Source organism: Cavia porcellus, unplaced genomic scaffold, assembly GCF_034190915.1.
Source record: "Cavia porcellus strain 051 isolate PalLab524CR breed Dunkin Hartley unplaced genomic scaffold, mCavPor4.1 scaffold_26, whole genome shotgun sequence".
NCBI classification, from domain to species: domain Eukaryota; kingdom Metazoa; phylum Chordata; class Mammalia; order Rodentia; family Caviidae; genus Cavia; species Cavia porcellus.
The window spans coordinates 46,214,603-46,231,772 of NW_026947509.1; the positions used below are offsets into that span (position 1 = coordinate 46,214,603).

General features: G+C 42.6%; 1 protein-coding gene across 10 annotated transcripts in view; it reads right to left on the bottom strand.

Annotated features, from left to right (window-relative positions):
• Positions 1–17,170, bottom strand: part of Plekhm3 (pleckstrin homology domain containing M3) — a 175,320-nt gene that overhangs the window by 141,783 nt on the left and 16,367 nt on the right. For 7 of the 10 annotated variants that reach the window (XM_013157563.3, XM_063237367.1, XM_013157564.3 and 4 more), the window contains exons 2-3: positions 16,453–16,557; positions 13,954–14,851 (exon numbers count right to left, since the gene is read on the bottom strand). In XM_013157563.3, the coding sequence (XP_013013017.1) occupies positions 13,954–14,557 (604 nt within the window). In that variant the 5' untranslated portion in view covers positions 14,558–14,851; positions 16,453–16,557. The remainder of the gene's footprint in view (positions 1–13,953; positions 14,852–16,452; positions 16,558–17,170) is intronic. The other 3 variants (XM_003474190.5, XM_013157566.3, XM_063237368.1) reach the window with 1 other exon arrangement.

Consider the following 17,170-nt stretch of genomic DNA (forward strand, 5'->3'; position numbering starts at 1 on the left):
TCTCACCTGTCTTCCATGTGACCCCCAGGAGACCTTCAAGTACAAAGCTATCCACCTTGCCCACGCAGTGTCGGCCGTGCATCACTAAGCTCACTCTGATTCTGATTCTATGCTCAGTAGTCATAATTTGCGGTTTCCTATCTCCTAGACTCATCACAGTGCTGGATAGCTACTATCCTCTGTATTCTGTGTTTAAGTCTAACATCCTTGAGGAAGACACACAAATGCTAACCCAGGCAAACATAGATTCACATTGCTCAACTTCTTTTGTATTTTCAATCCTGATAAGTCATTGATTTATTTCAATGAATGTCAAACACAATCCATGAAACGATGTTTCGAGGCCATCTTAACTTTCCATAATCCACACCCAATTCCTCTTTCTCTGTGCACTGCAGAACACCCTGTCCACAAGCTACCCATGGCTTCCAGTGAACACCTTGTGGACCAATGGCCTGCAGAGAGCACGTGACCTAACCTGAGCCCCGCTTTCCTCCTCCTTAAAGTGAGGCTGTGTCAGTCAGCAGTGCCTGCCTCCTTCTGTGAATGCACAGAAGAAATGAGTAGCTCTGAGAATAATACTGTTTAATAAATCTATCCTATTAAAGGCTTTTAATCTCCAAAGACCAACTTTTCAGGTTAGTTAAAAAAATTGTTGCACAAGTCACTGCTGGCAAAGCATGGGCACAAAGGAAAACACTCATCAACCAAAAAATCACCAGAAGTAATGCTTATGTTAAACCCATTGTATTTTTAACACAAAATGAAGTCACCATTCCATAAACATGGTGAGCAGGATGACACCACAAGAGTACCCAAAGAAAAGCCACACATAGCCAGAGAGAAAAGATGCAAAGAGTATATGATGGGGTGATGCCACTATGTCCACTGTGAATGGCTGCTGTAATGCATGTGATTGGACGCAAGATGGTTTCTTACAGAGAGTGTTACACTGTATGGATTTTGCTGGTACAGCCCTCGGTACAAGCAGATTTACCTAGGCCTAATGATTACTTCATCAGTAAGAAGAAACTTCTTATCTTCTTACTGAAGCTGAACTCTCTGCACCTACTCCTCACCAGATTCTCCTCTACTTTTCCAGAACTCCTTCCCCTGAACCATTGTAAACACCCTTTGCTAAGCTCTTTTGCTCCATCTTCTAGCATCCTAGCATTTCCTGTGTCTGGAGGAAAACCATTTGTCATGGCTTGTGTCAGTGGCCCCCAAGGCTCAAGCCTAATGCATTTGTGATTGGTTCATTGTCTAATGCTCAGATTGGGGGGTGACTGCTATAGCCACCTAGGGGTGGAGCCAGGATGTGATGTAATGGCAGGAAGGTGTGTCTCTCTCTCTTGCCAGTTTCTGCCTTGCTGTTTGCAGCCACCATGAACTGCAGCCCTGCCATGCCATACTGCCTTGGAGCCAACTGAGTATGGACTAAAACCTCCAAAAACTGTAAGAAATAAACCCTTTCTTTCCCAACTTTGGGCATCAGGTATTTTGTCCCAGTGATGAGTAAAAAGTAACTAAGACAACCATTTATTGGGCCTGCCGCTCTGTCTCCCTGTGGGGCCCAGATCAATGTCAAGACTCCACTTCCTATTTCGCACTCTGGGCTCTGAAGATTGCTCCCACTGCCTCTCACACCCCTTCTCCAGCCACAGTCACCTCTTTTGTTCCTTCATCAAGCCCATGTCCCGGCTGGCCTCATGGACTCTTGGGTTGCTACACCTCCGTCTAGAACTTCCTACCGCACTCCAGAGTCTTCCTTGGCTCCCCCCCCCCCCCCCCAGTTCTTCACCTCCGAATGACTGTGCTCAGTTCTGGAGTCTCGAGGAGGCATAGTGCTCCAGACAGACTCTGATAAGAGGATGGGACCGATTCAGGGAAACAGCACTGCAAGTAGTGAGCCTTTTGCTTCCCTTCATCCGCTTACACCTTTCCCTGATTAAAGTCTCTCCTTTTCTTTTCACAAGTTCCACTTCCTCTTTCTGGCTACATCACCTTAATTTGAGTCCTCGCCTCCTATGGCAATGACTGAGCTTTTTAGTTAGTTCCCATCCCCTTGATTTTTCTGTCACCACCCATCCCTACACTCTCAGTGCCTGCGGAGACTGGCAAACAGCATTCCTTTCCGCATTCAAGTTTTGAACCAACTGAGACTGGCAGAGAACATGAAACCATCAGCCAGCTAGAGGAGGCATTTCAGTGTTGTTGCAGCAAACTGATCCCCGGGATGACATCCACTTATCTCAGAGTCACAGCAGCCCATGCAGCTCCAGGCCTTCCCTGTCAGGGGCTGCACATATAGGGCTGACAGCGCACATGGTCACAGGGAGAGTTGCCCTAAGTCACACCCCTTCCTTAGGGCAGAGCAGACAGGAGCCAGGAGAGGCCAATTCACAAACCATGCTATTCTAATTCCTGTCCCTTCTGTCCCACTACCAGAAAGGGGGGTCCCTGCTCATCCCTGCCCTTCACCTCCACCAGCTTCTAGACCTCTTATCAGGCAGCCTTCCAATCATTACTCTTGACATTTTCAAGTATCCTGAAAGGCCTGAAACAGTACATTGAATCTATTTGTCTGGCTTTGAATACCCTCCATAACCTAAGCCAACTATTCCCCTAGATCAGCCCTGTTCCCCATTAGGCTACATTCTCTCTGTTTGGTTTAGTCCTCTGTCCTCAAAGCTTAGCTGAAATATTCTTGCCTCACTGACAATCTCTCTGGCATCCTAAATCATAGTCACTTTTTAAAAAAATAAATAAAACAGCTTTATCTGTTTCAGGTTAGAGTATTCTGGGTCAAGTCAGCAACTAGGAAAACACATTTAATCCATGTTAGATTTTTGCCCTCCTTAGTGCAGACACTGGAGAGAAGTAAATGCCACAAGATTTGCATTGATCATGATACTGCCACTAATGCCTGTAGCAAAGTACATGAAGAAAGGAACATGGAAACCAGTGTGTTGTGTATTCTAGATAGGCTGCCTTGACCCTAGCACAGTGCTGGCCAGCACAGCGCAGAGATGACATCTCACAGGTACTTCTTAATAAATTTATTCTATTGGGAAGGAACTGGGATCAATACTCTTCCTGCAGCTACTTTGGAGACTTTGATTTGAAGGTAAAAGCAGCATACTGCATTAGTTTACCTTTCTAGGGGAAAAAGCAGAATATCTGTGCAGGCTTTAGAGAAAGAGACCTGTAAAGTATCTAGCTACACCTTCTACAGATAAAACAATGAAAGGATGTTTTCTGCCCGCCTTCTTTGCAATGGACAACAGTGGTCATGGTTGGTGCAGACTTGGTCAATTTCTCTTCTCCGGTATGAACCTGGTTAGGAATCATAAACCCAGCTTAAAAGCAGAGGCTTTCTACCTTCTGTGACAGGGGAAACCCTAGCCCTGGAAGAACTTTCTGACCCAGCAGGCAATTCCAAATACCAACTTTCAAACCATGCTTGCTTACTTTCTGCCACAGCAAGCTTTTTGCTTTATTTTTCTTTTTTTTTTTTTTTTTTTTAATTTTATTTAAGGAGAAAAGAAAAAAAAAAGCAGAGAAAGGGTACAAGTTATACAGATTTGCAGAAAAAAAATGAACAGTAGGAAATCACTAATGAATTACATATTGTCATCTTAGAAATAATTGTTCAAGTCACAAAATTAAAGCTTGTAAAGTGGACATTCCATCAATGATACTGCAAACAGTTCTGTTCAATGATCCAATAAAACTCTGATATCATATTCTATCTTATACACTTAAATATACATGCAGTTATATAGTTTAGAGCACTTTCTTTTCCTCTCTTTTGTACAATGACTATTACACATTTTGGGTTTCATTGCTCTCACGGTTCTTATTACTTTTTTGGAAGAGAGTAAAACCAAATGTGACATAACAGAACAGAATCGGTCAAGGCAAAAGGGTGGACATAATAGATAATGTGAAAACATAATACAAGGTGATCAACAATGGTTACCATAATGCCTCCCGCTATCTCTAATATAATTGCCTATACCATTAGTTATAATACAATTGAACAAAACAGTAAAGAACAAAACCGACAAAACCAAACCATTGGAGACATTGTAGGTCTTCAAAAGTAGATAAAAGTCAACGAGAATGGGCGTTATAATGAATCTCATTATCTTCACAGCTGATGCCTAAATTTTCGAACCTGATACTATCCAGCAAAACAAAATAGGGGAACATCAGTTAAAAACCAGATGGTGAGAGTAATACAGGGCTTTAAATCGAGGTAATGGAAAGTCAAAGTGGGTTACTATAATATATTCTGCTATTTTTCCTTTAATTAAAAGGATAAAAATTTTTTAAAAAGTATTAAAAAAGTAAATAATGGAGTGGAGATTGAGATAAAAGAGGGCATAACAACGAAACAGCACAGATCAAAACATAACCATTTAAGCAGAATAGTGTTTCACCACCAGATAATCCTGACCTAAAAGTAGTTACCATATTGTCTCTTTCCTTGAAATCCTTGAGTACAACTTCGTATACTGTAGCATTAAGTATATCAAAACAATGTAAAACCATTTAAGAGAATGACAGCATTACAGAGTATTTAGAATCGACTAACAGAAAATGAATGGTTTCTGTATAATCTCCTTGTCTTTAAAAGGTTTTTGCTTATACTATCGTACATAATAAAATCCAGTAAGATACAACCTATTTAGACCATTGGAGACAGAAGGACAAAAGCTAGATGAGACTTCAAAACAAGATGATACTAAATCAGTATTACCTATTAAGATGTCATTTTCTCCAAAATAGCTTTTCCTATCATCCAATCTTCTCTGTCTCATTTCTGTTGAGCTCTTATTCTGTCAGTAGCTGTCAGTTTGTCTTCTTCACTTTGTTCTCTGCTCCATTAGTTGTGGCCTCCACTATTTCTGGATTCTTTGTATTTTTCTTTTTTTAGAATATCCTGCAATACTCTCTGTAGAGTTGAATTGGTGGTTGCAAATTCCCCCAGTTCCTCTTTATCCTGGAAGCACCTTGTTTTTCCATCAATTTCCAGGGACAGTTGTGCAGGATATCTCAATCTTGGCTGGAGATTATTATCTTTCAAAGCTTGAATTATTTCCCCCCATGCTCTTCGTGATTTGATGGTTTGTGCAGAGAAATCTGCTGTAATTCTGATGGGTGCTCCCTTGTAAGTGGTCTGTTTCTTGTCTCTGACAGCTTTTAATATTCTGTTCTTGTATTGAATTTCTGGAATTTTTATTATTATATGCCTGGGTGTTGCTCTGTTTGGGTTGTAGGTAGCTGGGGTCCTGTATGCCTCATACATCTGAGTATCTTTACCTTTTGCTAAATTAGGAAAATTCTCCTGGATTATTTCTGTGAGTAGCTTTTGTAGTTCATTTGTTTGTGTCCCTACTTCTTCTTTTATGTTCTTAATCCTTAAGTTATGGCTCCTCTTATCATCTTCTTGTCTTTGTATTATTGCTGTTTGTTTCTTTGTTATTTTTAAGAAGTTTTTCATTTCATTCTCCCATATTACAATTCTGCCCTCCAGTTCAGATAGTCTGTCCTTAGTTTCTTTCAAGCTGTTGTGCCAGTCTTCGATAGACTTCTTAGTTTCTTGGTAGTCCCTTTGAACCTGCTTCACGTATTCTATGCTTTCCCTGTTTTCTCCATCAAACAATTCTCCCCTCTTTTTCTGTTCTTCCATTCCACCATCTGTTTTTTCCTGGGTGGGGCTTAGCATTTCTCTAACTATTCTGCATACTTCTAGCTTCAGGTCGTTGATAACTTCATTCCTGAATTGGTCTATGAGGCTCTCTATATGGTGCTTTATGTGTATTGGTGCGGTGTCCGCTATTGCCTGTTTCTCAGAATTGGGGGCCGAGGAGCCTTTCTTGTTGCTGCCTCTTCCCATATTCTCTGTTCCTTATATATGCAAGCTTATATGAGAGGCCCAGCTTCTCTCCCTGTCAGCCACAGCCTGATCGAATTGCGCCAGTTAGGTGTTCCCACTCACCGCTGCGCACCAGGCAGCCTACGCGGGGGCCCGCCCCTCCCGGCCTCCGTCAGGCTCTGGGATCTGGGTTGGGCCAGCCTACGGGGTCCGCCGGCAGCGTCATGCAGGCCAGCCACTTTTCACCAATCCCGCCCGAGAGGGGAATGTGTCGCTGGAGTCGCCACCGCGCCCTGTTCCCGCAGGACTGCTCAGGCCCAGAAAGTCCGCTGGAGTCAAACTGTGGTGGAGTGTCAGTTTCTCTCACTCACCTCGCCACAAGTCAGAACATGCCTCCCTGCCCGTCCTGTTTTCGACTCCGTTCGCAGACTCCCATTCTCAGAGTTTCCGCGCGTCTCTCTCCTCGCCGAGCCGATGTAGAGGCAGCCAGCCACCACGCGACGGGAAACCCAAATCACGGCTTCCAATGGTGCAGGGTCCAGCCTCAGCAGCGAGACTTTTCTGTTCCTGTTTTAGCACCAGGACTGCATTCCAAGTTGGTTTCTCTCAGCCGAGTTCGTTCCTGAGTCAGCAGAGCATAACTCCACCTGCTTATGTCTCTTTAGTCCGCACCATACCTGGCTTCTGAGCCTAGTTTTTCAGAGAGCCTCCGGTAGTTGCTGTTATCTGTCTGCCATGTTCTCCCGGAAGTCTTGCTTTATTTTTCTAATCTAGAGGAGTTGAATATAAAAGGATATCACAGAATACCAGTAATTCCATTACTGTATCTTGGTACAACCTATAAATCATAGAAATTTAGAGGCAAAGGGGATGCCAGAACTCCTGTTAGCCCGTTCCCATCTGTGACGGAGCCTGCAGCTGCCTTCAAGAGTTCGGATTGCTTTTCGTAGGCTCGGAACACGGCTCTCCCCCGAACCATGGAAAAAAAAATGATAATTTCTTTCAGCCAATCACAGTCATCTTATTTTCTTTTTCCAGAGAACACGGTAGAGAGGGCATGCAACCCAGTTCTGGCATGTAAAAGATGCCACTGAAAGCCAGCAGAAAGAAACCCAGAGATGTCCTGCATCCCCTTACTGGCGCTAGCTGTTGTCACACAAGTAAGCGTCTTGGCTGCTGTAGCCACTTTGTATCCATGAAGAGAGAGAAGAGATATCACCAACATTCTAAGGATAGCAGAGCAAAAAGTCAGAAATCCCTCTGGTCCCTATTGACCCCGGGACCATCTACCTGTGGGATTCTTGTCAAATATTTATTGCATTTCATACCAGACATTCACTAAGCATACCTAGCTATCTCTTAGGCAGGTACAAAAATACGATGATAAGGGTCTTACTATTTATGTCATTCTTGATTATTACATTATTTGCCTCTAAAAGCATTCTAAACTGATTTCACAGATTTGAAAAGAGGTTCCAGGAAGTAAAATGACTTACCCAAAGTTACACCACAAAGTGGGCAAACTGATAGCAGAACTCCAATGTCCAGACTTTTAATCTAGTTCAAATTGTTTTATTGACAGTGGAGCAAATGAGTCCAAAACCTCAGGCTTGAGAGGCGGACTCGAAGGGCACTTATAGGCATCTCTGGAGTTTGGCCTGGCTTAGAATCCTAGTCCAACAGCACAGCTAGCTGCTCCATGGCCTTGGGTGAGCTCAACCCTCGAAGCCTCAGCTTCCTCGTTTGAAGAATCAGGACTGTACTGCCTGTAACATTAAACTACTATGAAAATGAAATAAGATAATGAAGGAGTACTTCCTAGCATGAGGCTGAGTGCTGCAAAGATACCTGCATTAAACGGCAGCAGTTACCCAGAGTGGTGGGCTGGGGAACGGGTCTCACTGGATAGCCCAAGCTGGCTTTGATTAGAAGAATGTGCTGTCATGCCATGCCTGGTTTCTTATTGACAGCATTAATAACAAACGATGCCACTCAACACAAACTATTGGTAAATATAAAATAAGTAGAAGCTGTTTCCATTTTATAAAAAACTATTATTCTGCCTTACTGGGCACGACAGCACATGCTCGTAATCCCAAGCACTCAGGAGGTTGAGGCAGGAAGATTACCATAAATTTGAGGCCAGCCTGGGCTATGTAGTGAGTCCAGAGCCAGCCTGAACTACATAGTGAGACCCTGTCTCAAAAAACCCAACAAAAAACTATTCTGTCTTGATTGCCTAAGCACCAAACATAGAATTCCATCTTCCACACTTGGTATAGCACAAAAGATTCTACAATATAATTCACACCTTCAAAGGACTTCCAATCTATTGGGGGACACGGATAGATCAGCGATTACCTATAATGTGTAACACAATAAAATGTGCTTGGGAAGTGTAAAGTGAAAGAAAAAAGATACTGTGGAAAGCTAGAAATGTCTCATAAAGGATATGGCATTGAAATAGGTCCTGGACAGATAACAAGGATCTCTGGGATGTGAAAAGGGCAAAGACGGCATGAGCACAATCCCAAGAACTCAGGAGCCCTCGAAAATTCACTAGAGCAAAACATCAGGGTGGAGGACAGTGAGAGGGTGAGGTAAGAAGTGCCCTGATCCTGTAAGTAACGGGGAACTGTGGTTTGATTTTGGAGCACAGTAGTGTGAAGAGATTTGTGGGTCAGGAAGATGACTCTAAAAGTCAGTAAAATTAGTAACCACAGTTTTCCTTAGCCTAAATAAACAAATGAACCACAAAGGACATGAGACACCCTGTTTTCCCAGCTCCTATACAGCACGGAAATGTTAGGAACCAGAGTGCAGGCTGTCGGGGAGACATACCAGTTTCCAAATAGCTGCCCTGGGCAATGCTCAGTAACAGAACCAATGGAAACTATATGACCACGAAAAATCAACTTTCTATGACCTATTTTAGCAATTTCTTTGTACCGACTAATCCCATTGGAGAGTGAATCATGAATTTAGCAAGAGATCACGTCCTGGTGACCTCACTTATTCTAAGCTCTGAAGACTATTCCCACCTCTACTGGCTGCAAGGCTTTTGAGAAACATCATAATGGAAAATTTTAGTATAAGCCCCCAATTTTTTTATAAGTCAAAGATGGGGAAAAAAAGAAACGAAACAGAGCCACATAAAGCCCAGAATAAAGAACTATACTGTCATGGTTTTTCTAACCCTGCAGAAAATCTCGGCTTGAGACCACCTCCTAAGGTACTCAGAACAAGAAGACACACGCACGGGAGCAGTGCCAGGTCATCAGAGAGTACAACTGATGGACACAAAAGCCTGGTTGACCACTGCCCTTGCCAAGCAGATAAAAATGCGAACATAGTAAGGCAAGGAAAAGTAAGATTCTGCCAGTTTACTGAGTTTCAGAATTCTATAGTTAATCCAAAAGATTTCTTTTACAAATTTTGATTTTAAAAATTGCCACTGTAGTTCATACAAAAGTAGAGTTACAAGGCATGCAGTCTTTCAGTTTTGAATTATTTTAACAATATCTAAGGTTCCGTGACCTTTCTCTATTGATCTGACTATAGTAATTAGCTCCCACCCAACCATGAGTCAGGGTCAGTTCAAATACATCCCTGAATGGTATGATTTTAGAGCCAACACACAGGAGAGATAATTCGCTTTTACAAATCAGAGACAACAAACAGTAAGTGCTTTTTTCCAAACCCATGTGTAAATTAGGAATAAAGTTAGGATAAGATTCCTCCCCCCAACCCTGTAGTAACAGGACTCAAATCCCAGGCCTCATACGTGCTAGGCAAGCAGTCTGCCACTGAGCTACATCCCCAGCCCTTCTTTATATTTTGAGATAGGGTCTCATTAACTTGCTTAGTGTGGCATCAAACTTTTAATGTTCCTACCTCAGCCTCCCAAGTGGCTGGGATTACAGGTGTGTGTCAGAATGCCAATAGTCTACGATACTTCTGAATCCTAGTTGAATATTTATATACTGTCCTACCTTCTGCTGCCATGTGTATCTTTATTTCTAACTGTGCATGTTCATGTATACCCTATTTCTCACACATATACATATATGAACAATATCTAACACCCACATATTCATATGACTTTGATTTTTTTCCATATGACTTTGATTTTTTCCTTAAGATGTATTGGTATTTGGATTATAATTGTAATATTAGGACTCTGTCTTTTTATTTATTTATTTTTTTTTTTTGGTCTTTTTTGTTTTTTTTATCGGTACCAGGGATTGAACTCACAACTGCCTGCTTGCAAGGCAGGCCCTTATGCCGCTGAGCTAAATCCCCAGCCCCTACTCTGTCTTCTTTATCCTCCAGGGAATTCCCAGGTGTCAATGAACAGCAGCAGCCTGACACTGTTAGAGAGGAGGAAGGTTAAACACAGATACTAGTCAAGAGAATGTCTTTATAGAGCTAAGATGATTAGTGCTAGGAGGGGAAATCAGCCCAGGTCTAGCTCCCAGGGACCGAGCTTTCCCAGGAAAGGCAAAGGCTGGGACAGTGGTGAGAAAGGAGCAGCCCCTGAGGACGTTTTGGACTCCACCAACCACCCTGAGGTTCTTTAGAAATAATGACCTCTGCTACCACCTTGCCTGAGACCTATTCTTCACATCATTGTCTGACCTAACCTTTTGACATTACTATCCATTTATCTCAAAAAAATGCAGGTGGCACTAATTAGGCTGGATTCAAGCCATACCTATGGGTCCACTAAAACCAGGTGGCAGCACTCCTCGGCCACTAGCACAGGCAACATGGCTTCTTAAGGATTTGGCCTAGGGCTGCCCACGTCTGAGGTGATGCAGCTTCTACAGTGCTTTCAGGGTTTTGTTGGGGTTTTTTTCGGGGGGGGGGGTGTTCAATATTGGGCATTGAATTCAAGGTCTTCACACTGAGCTACATCTGCAGCCCTTTTTCATTTTTTATTTTGAGACAGGGTCTCACTAAGTTGTTAAGTTGCCCCAGATGACTGGAACGTTTGATCTTCTTGCTTCAGTCTCCCTCAGTGCTGAGACTGCAAGTGTGTACCACCACACTCAGCTACAAGTTTCCAAAAAAAAAAAACAACCAAAACACGAGGCAAAGTGAAGCCCTCATTTTTTTCTCCCCCATCCTCACTTAGCTTTCTGTGTGGCTGACATTTGACAAGGTGGAAGTAAAAGTTACTGCCTCCCTTCTGCAGATTCAGTGGTTTCCTAGAGAAGCGTGCACAGCTCTGCGCTCCTCCTGTATTTCACTACGTTAATGGAGGGAATGATCTTTGTCTAGCGCGATTGCTTCGCGTGCTCTACTTTTCCTACATATGTTTATTTAGGGCTCACAAGAAATTTAAGCAAATATTACTTCAATAAATATCCCATATTTTATGGCTTAAAAAAAATGGAGCCACGGAGAGGTTAAATTTGCTCTGTGTTGTATAGCTAGTAAGTAATGGTATAGGTCTGAAACTTTAGGTGTCTAGATTTAGAGTCACTGTTTTTAACCAATAGGCAAGCTGGGTTAACCAGGCGGCCTTCGTGTGGCCTGCCTCTCAGCAAAACAGCTACTATTATGCCCTACTACCCACTGCCCTGGTTACCTCAGAACCTGTCTTGCTTTGTACTCAAAGCAGTCTTTACCTCAGTAAGTCTCAAGAGCCAGGTATTTGTCACCAACAGAGACAGAGGATGCAGAGATCCCTCCTAACAAGAAGACTTCTGCACTTCTCACGGAAGTCAGGAAAGGGTATGAGGGTAGGAAAGGATGAAAAGATAGACAAGGAAGAGAAGAACCACTCTTGATAAATGTAAGCTATTCAAGGTGAGCTCAGAGAAGGCATTAAAAATGAATTATCAAGTGAAGAAAATATAAGACCATGCAGTAATAAAGCTCACAGGAAGAGAATGACAGAGCTAGGTACAAAGCCTAGTCAATCTCTTCAAAACAAGCCCTTGTAAATACTATTTCTTTTAGGAGGTCGCAGGAACAGTAAGAGAGGTAGAAGGGCGGATCCTAGGTCGTCCTGGGACTTCCTGAACTGAGTGCCTACAACAGTCCAGCAGAGACATCCTCCAGGTGGCTGTCCTGACCCGGATCTGCTGAGGCCTCAGTTCCAGCTCTAGCCAAGACATCTCTGCTTCTGGTGTATTTCATGGAAGAAACAATCACACTTTCTTCAGTTTAGGTGGCTAACTTTGAAGGTTTTGCCGTAAACTCCATTCAAAGATCTTGGTTGCTTCTGAGTAGGATGCATACACATCTCTCTTCAAAAGTCTGGGAGACAGCAATCAGCCATGAATCTGTAACTCTTCTCTACTCCCAGCCCAAGAACAGTGGCCATTGCTTGTCCTGCCCTTTACCAGGTGAGCAATAAAAATATGACTTATTTTTGCCTCTTCATCAGAGCATACCAAAAAGAAAAGGTGTCAGAATCTTGAGACACCCTTTACCCAAGTTTCCTAACTCCTATTAGGATGTGTGACTCGTGAATGAGGACAAGGTTACAGTCTACTTTTCCAAATATTGCTTAACCTTAGCTGGGCATTGTGGTACATGCTTGTAATACCAGCACTCAGGGAGTCTGAGGCAGAAAGACTGCCACAAGTGTGAGGCCAGCTTGGGCTCCACAGTGAGCTTGAAGCCAGCCTGGACTACATGGCAAGCCTGTTTCAAAAAACAAACCCACAAGCCAGGCATGGTGGCTCATGCCTATAATCCCAGCACTCTGGAGGCTGAGGCAGGAGGATCATTGTGAGTTCGAGACCAGCCTGGGCTACAAAGTGAGCTCAAGGCCAGCCTGAACTGCATAGAGAGACCCTGTCTCAAAAAGATCAAAAAAACCCCAAACAAACAAACAAACTACTCACTTTATATTTCAACATAAATTAGTATTAAATTTTATTTTAAATTGAGAATTACAAAAGAATGACCACGGTTTTTCTAATACTCAAAAGAAAAGTTCATTAAAGTGTGGTTCTTGAATTTTCAACCTAAACAAGATACAAAAAAAAGCTGAAATATGACATTCTAATTTGGATTATACTAGGGATTTAAAATGGTTCAGGTGCCTTTAGTGATAAAATTCTATGAAATCTAAGAAACAAGGCACAAAGTAAAGTTCAGAGGTTATTTGCTAATCAAAGAGTACACCTATTTGTATATGGCCTTAAACAGTTCAAAAGTAAACTTATCAGTCTGCCAGAAATGGGCCACAGCAACTTGTCTGCCTCCTAATATCTAATCAGTCACCATGTCCTTGCTCCGTGATGTCCTTGTCCTTTCTCTCCCATGGTCACCACCATTAATTACACGTCACATAAAATGGTGAGCACCTACGAGAGTAGACTAGAAACTACAAGCTACGAATTTAAATGGAGGACAAAAAGAATTTTTAAAAGAAGACTTTTTAATTGTATGTGAAAATACGCTGCACTTCCACTTTCAAACTAGGCAAATGCTCTACTGCTTCTCCTCACCTTGGTTCACACCATGTTCCTGTCTTCTCTGTCTTCTGAACTACTGCGTCCTTCAAGGTCCAGCTCAAATTCTACATCCCCTGACAGGTCCTTCCTGACAGTGTCTTCTGCTCTTATAGCCATTGCCACTCACTCGTATATAGACTAAAATAAAACTCCCTCACAAAGCTTCCCGAGTCATTAGGTTCCAATCCCTTCAGTTAGATGAGAAAGCTCTACAGGGCAGGCGCATGTCTTCATGTATCACTAAATCCAGCATAACACACAGCTAAGCCCAATGTGTGCTCCAATAAATCTACTGATGTGAATAAGCCATATCACACAATGCCCAAAGGAAAATGCATAAATGTGAAAATATTCTGATTCTAACATACAAGATTAGCAAGAGAGAATTAAGCATGGTTGCTTTTTCATTAAATATCTCGAGAAGACGAGACTGTTGACTTCAGGCAGGGTAAAGTGAAGTAAACAAAAGGCAGAGTTTAAGTGAATAAAGCCCGATGTGGATATTGGAAAGTAATGTTCCCTTGAGGTTGACAAAAGATAAATGGGAAAAATTAACAAGTATTCAAAGGAGTTCAGATAAAAATGAAAACATACCAGTATTTCCTAGAGCATCTTCTACTTTACGTGGTGAGGACAACAGGAACGAGGGCCTGGTGACGTGAGGACCCTGAAGAGAGGGCTGCTGCTGTTGCTGCAAAGGCATGGTTTTGAGAACAACTCGCCAGTCTGCTTGGGTAACATCTGATCTTGATCGAGCATGCCCTGGCTTGAAAGTAGAGGTCTCATCCAGTAAGTCATTCACAGAACGAGGTCTGTCCCTCCGACGCTGACAGATATTGAAAAAATTAAACGTTGATGTTTCTTTTTGTTCCATCCAGGATAGATTATCTGGGGTTGTGCCTCTCTGGATCACAAACTGTTCTTTGGCAGGAAAGACATCCTGAGCATTGGTTTCTAAGAGCCTGCTCTTACAGTGCTCCCAAATCATGCTCCCTTTGCCCAGGGAGGCAGTGGTTCTCATGGCACTATTGTCTGTTATATTACTGAGTACCTCCTGCCCCACCAGTTCAGGGACTTCCTGAATCCTATAAACCTCTGCATGCTGCACAGCCTTTTCTAGCTTACTGTCAAAAGTACTAAAGAAATCCTCAGTAACCTCTAAGGCTGGGCTGATATCATCCACTTCCAAAGCTTCCATGTCACAGGTTCCAAGAGGCTTACGCCTCTCAAGATGGTGCAGGGAAGGCCTTCACCAACATTCACCCAACAACGACAGGTGATTGTGCAATACAGCTGCGGAAAGAGTGGAGAGGAACCTTTGTTGGGCTACCTAGAGCAGGTCAAATGTAACAGTGGATTGTGTTTTCCTGGGCACTGAAAATATTTGCTAGTAACAGAACCATGGAAAGACAAATGTTCCTTTGAGCTTATTCTTCAGTGAAAACAGCAAGGTAGTTCTTGTCAAACCGAGGCCACATCAATCCTCAATTTCCTGGAAGAAAAGAAACAGGACAACATTGGAACATGGTTCGCCATGCTCTGCAGCACACAAATCTTCCCAGTTACCTCCCATCTTTGTCTCTTCCGCAACAGTATGCACAAGGGAGACAACGCACACACAGAAGAGGTACTGTCAGGAGCAGCCCACTCCCCCTGCACACGAGCACTTATACAGTGGGGGCAGGGCTCCTGACAAGGGAGAGAGGGTCAACAGCTTCTACCCACACAGAGCAGCCTCTGAGAGCAGTTGTGAAAAGACTGCCCTGGCCAACTCTGATACGTGACCTAGAATAGTATGGAAAAGAGATGAGGGCCTCTGGCTAGCCCTGTATCCCACTTAGTCTGAAGGCATAGTCTGAGTCTTTTCCCACACCTTGAAAGCACCGATGATCTACTGGGCTTACAGGTGTAAAGGGGAGACAGTGAAGGAGCTCTAAAACACTGTGCTGGTGCTTCCTTGGGTTAGACCACACCATGCTTAAGATGATTCCGGACTCCAAAATTCTTCCAGTCTTCTGGGGAAGCTCCAGGCTCCAAATTCCTCCAGACATCCAGGTCTGGCCTCAGAGTAGTGATCTATTCTAGGGTACAGCTAAGAGCCTGAATCGCAAGCTATAGTTTATCTCTTCCTTTTCTCTAGACCTGGAGTCTTAAACCTTACAGTTCTGCCTGGGTAGAAAGAATCCTCTATGAGCCTAATTCATTCTTTCTGGGAAATAAATACCAAATTATGGTTGATCTTGACAATTAGCAGTCTAATACATTAGACACTGGCCATATATGGCTATTTAAATTACAATTTAGTAAAATCAAAGTTCCTTAGTCATACTAGCCATATTTCAAGTGCCTAACAGTCACATAACCCTGTGTATCTTTAGCCAAAAACAAAAACAAAACAAAAAACACCAGCTAGGAAAAGGTTTTTTTTTGTTTGTTTTCTGTTATTGTTGTTTTTTTGATACTGAGGACTGAACTCACGACCTCATGCTTGCCAAGTAGGTGCTGTGCAGCTGAGCTGAATCTTTCGCCCCATCACAGGTATCTCCCCCGCCCCCCCCCCAGCTTTTAGGTAAAACTACACAATTAATAGCATCGTTATACATTGCTGCAAAGACAGATGGACATGCTTTCTTTTCAAAACCTTCAAAAGTTTGATAGGTAACTAATTTTTACTACTTAGGTCATTACACAATTACAATTCAATTAACAGCATCAATTAACACTGCTTAATGTGTGAAGTAGTATATACAGACCTTCATTTTAGACATAACAAGGGTATGTGGTTCACAGAAACTGGTTAGCCTCTTCCCTTGTGAAGCGGTAATTTTAAATTTGTCTGTCATTATGTATTTTGATATTTATTATGTTAGTACTTCATAAAATTAGCTTCAAATAGTTTTGCTAATTTTCCCCCCATGTCTAAAGTGAAGGCTTTAGTCTTTTGAATTGTGTAACAAGGTTTTACTAATAATTCCAAAACTTGAAACTTTTTCAATTGCGTCTGTGCAAAAGACTCAGAAAAAGAAACACATAGGAAATCTTATAACTTTTAGTTCTTTTGTGAAAATTCAAACATTAGCAAAGGGTAAATACCTGTCACAGGCTGGGCATGGTGGTACACAGCATAATCCTAGCCACTCTGCAGGCTGAGGCAGGAAGATTGTAAACTCAAGGCCAAGCTGGGCAGCTCAGTAGACCCTGACTCAAAAGAAAATAGAGCTGGAGATGTAGCTTTGTGGTGGGGTACTTGCCTAAGGATTTGTGAGGCTCTGGATTCCCTGGAACCCCCCCCACACACACACACACATACCACCCGGCACCCCATTTTATGGAAGAGGCACCAAGGTACAGAGTACTAAATTAATCTAAGATTACAGTACTTCCTCTTCTTACCCACTGCTTCAAATTCTGTCTCTAAACCATGCTAGAGAGAGCAGGTAAGTACATCCAAAATGGTTCTTGTTTTAATCAAAATGCCCAGGAGTATACTTTTTATGTTCTCTGCTTGAGCACTTGTAGGCTGGTTAAAAAGACATAAACACTGATGGCCAGTGCTGCTGGCTTGTATAGCACTTTGGTCCCATATGGTCTAAAACCACAGAACAGCCAAGTATGGTGGTACACACCTGTAATCCCACCACTTAGGAGGCTGAAGCAATCATAGCAGACTCAAGGCCAGCCTGGACTACACAGTGAGACTCTGTCTCAAAAACCAAACAAATAAAATTAAAAATAAAATCACAGAATGTCGGACAAGGAAGCAACCTCTGAAATCATCTTTTAACCCCAACCTTTCACACAAGAAGACACT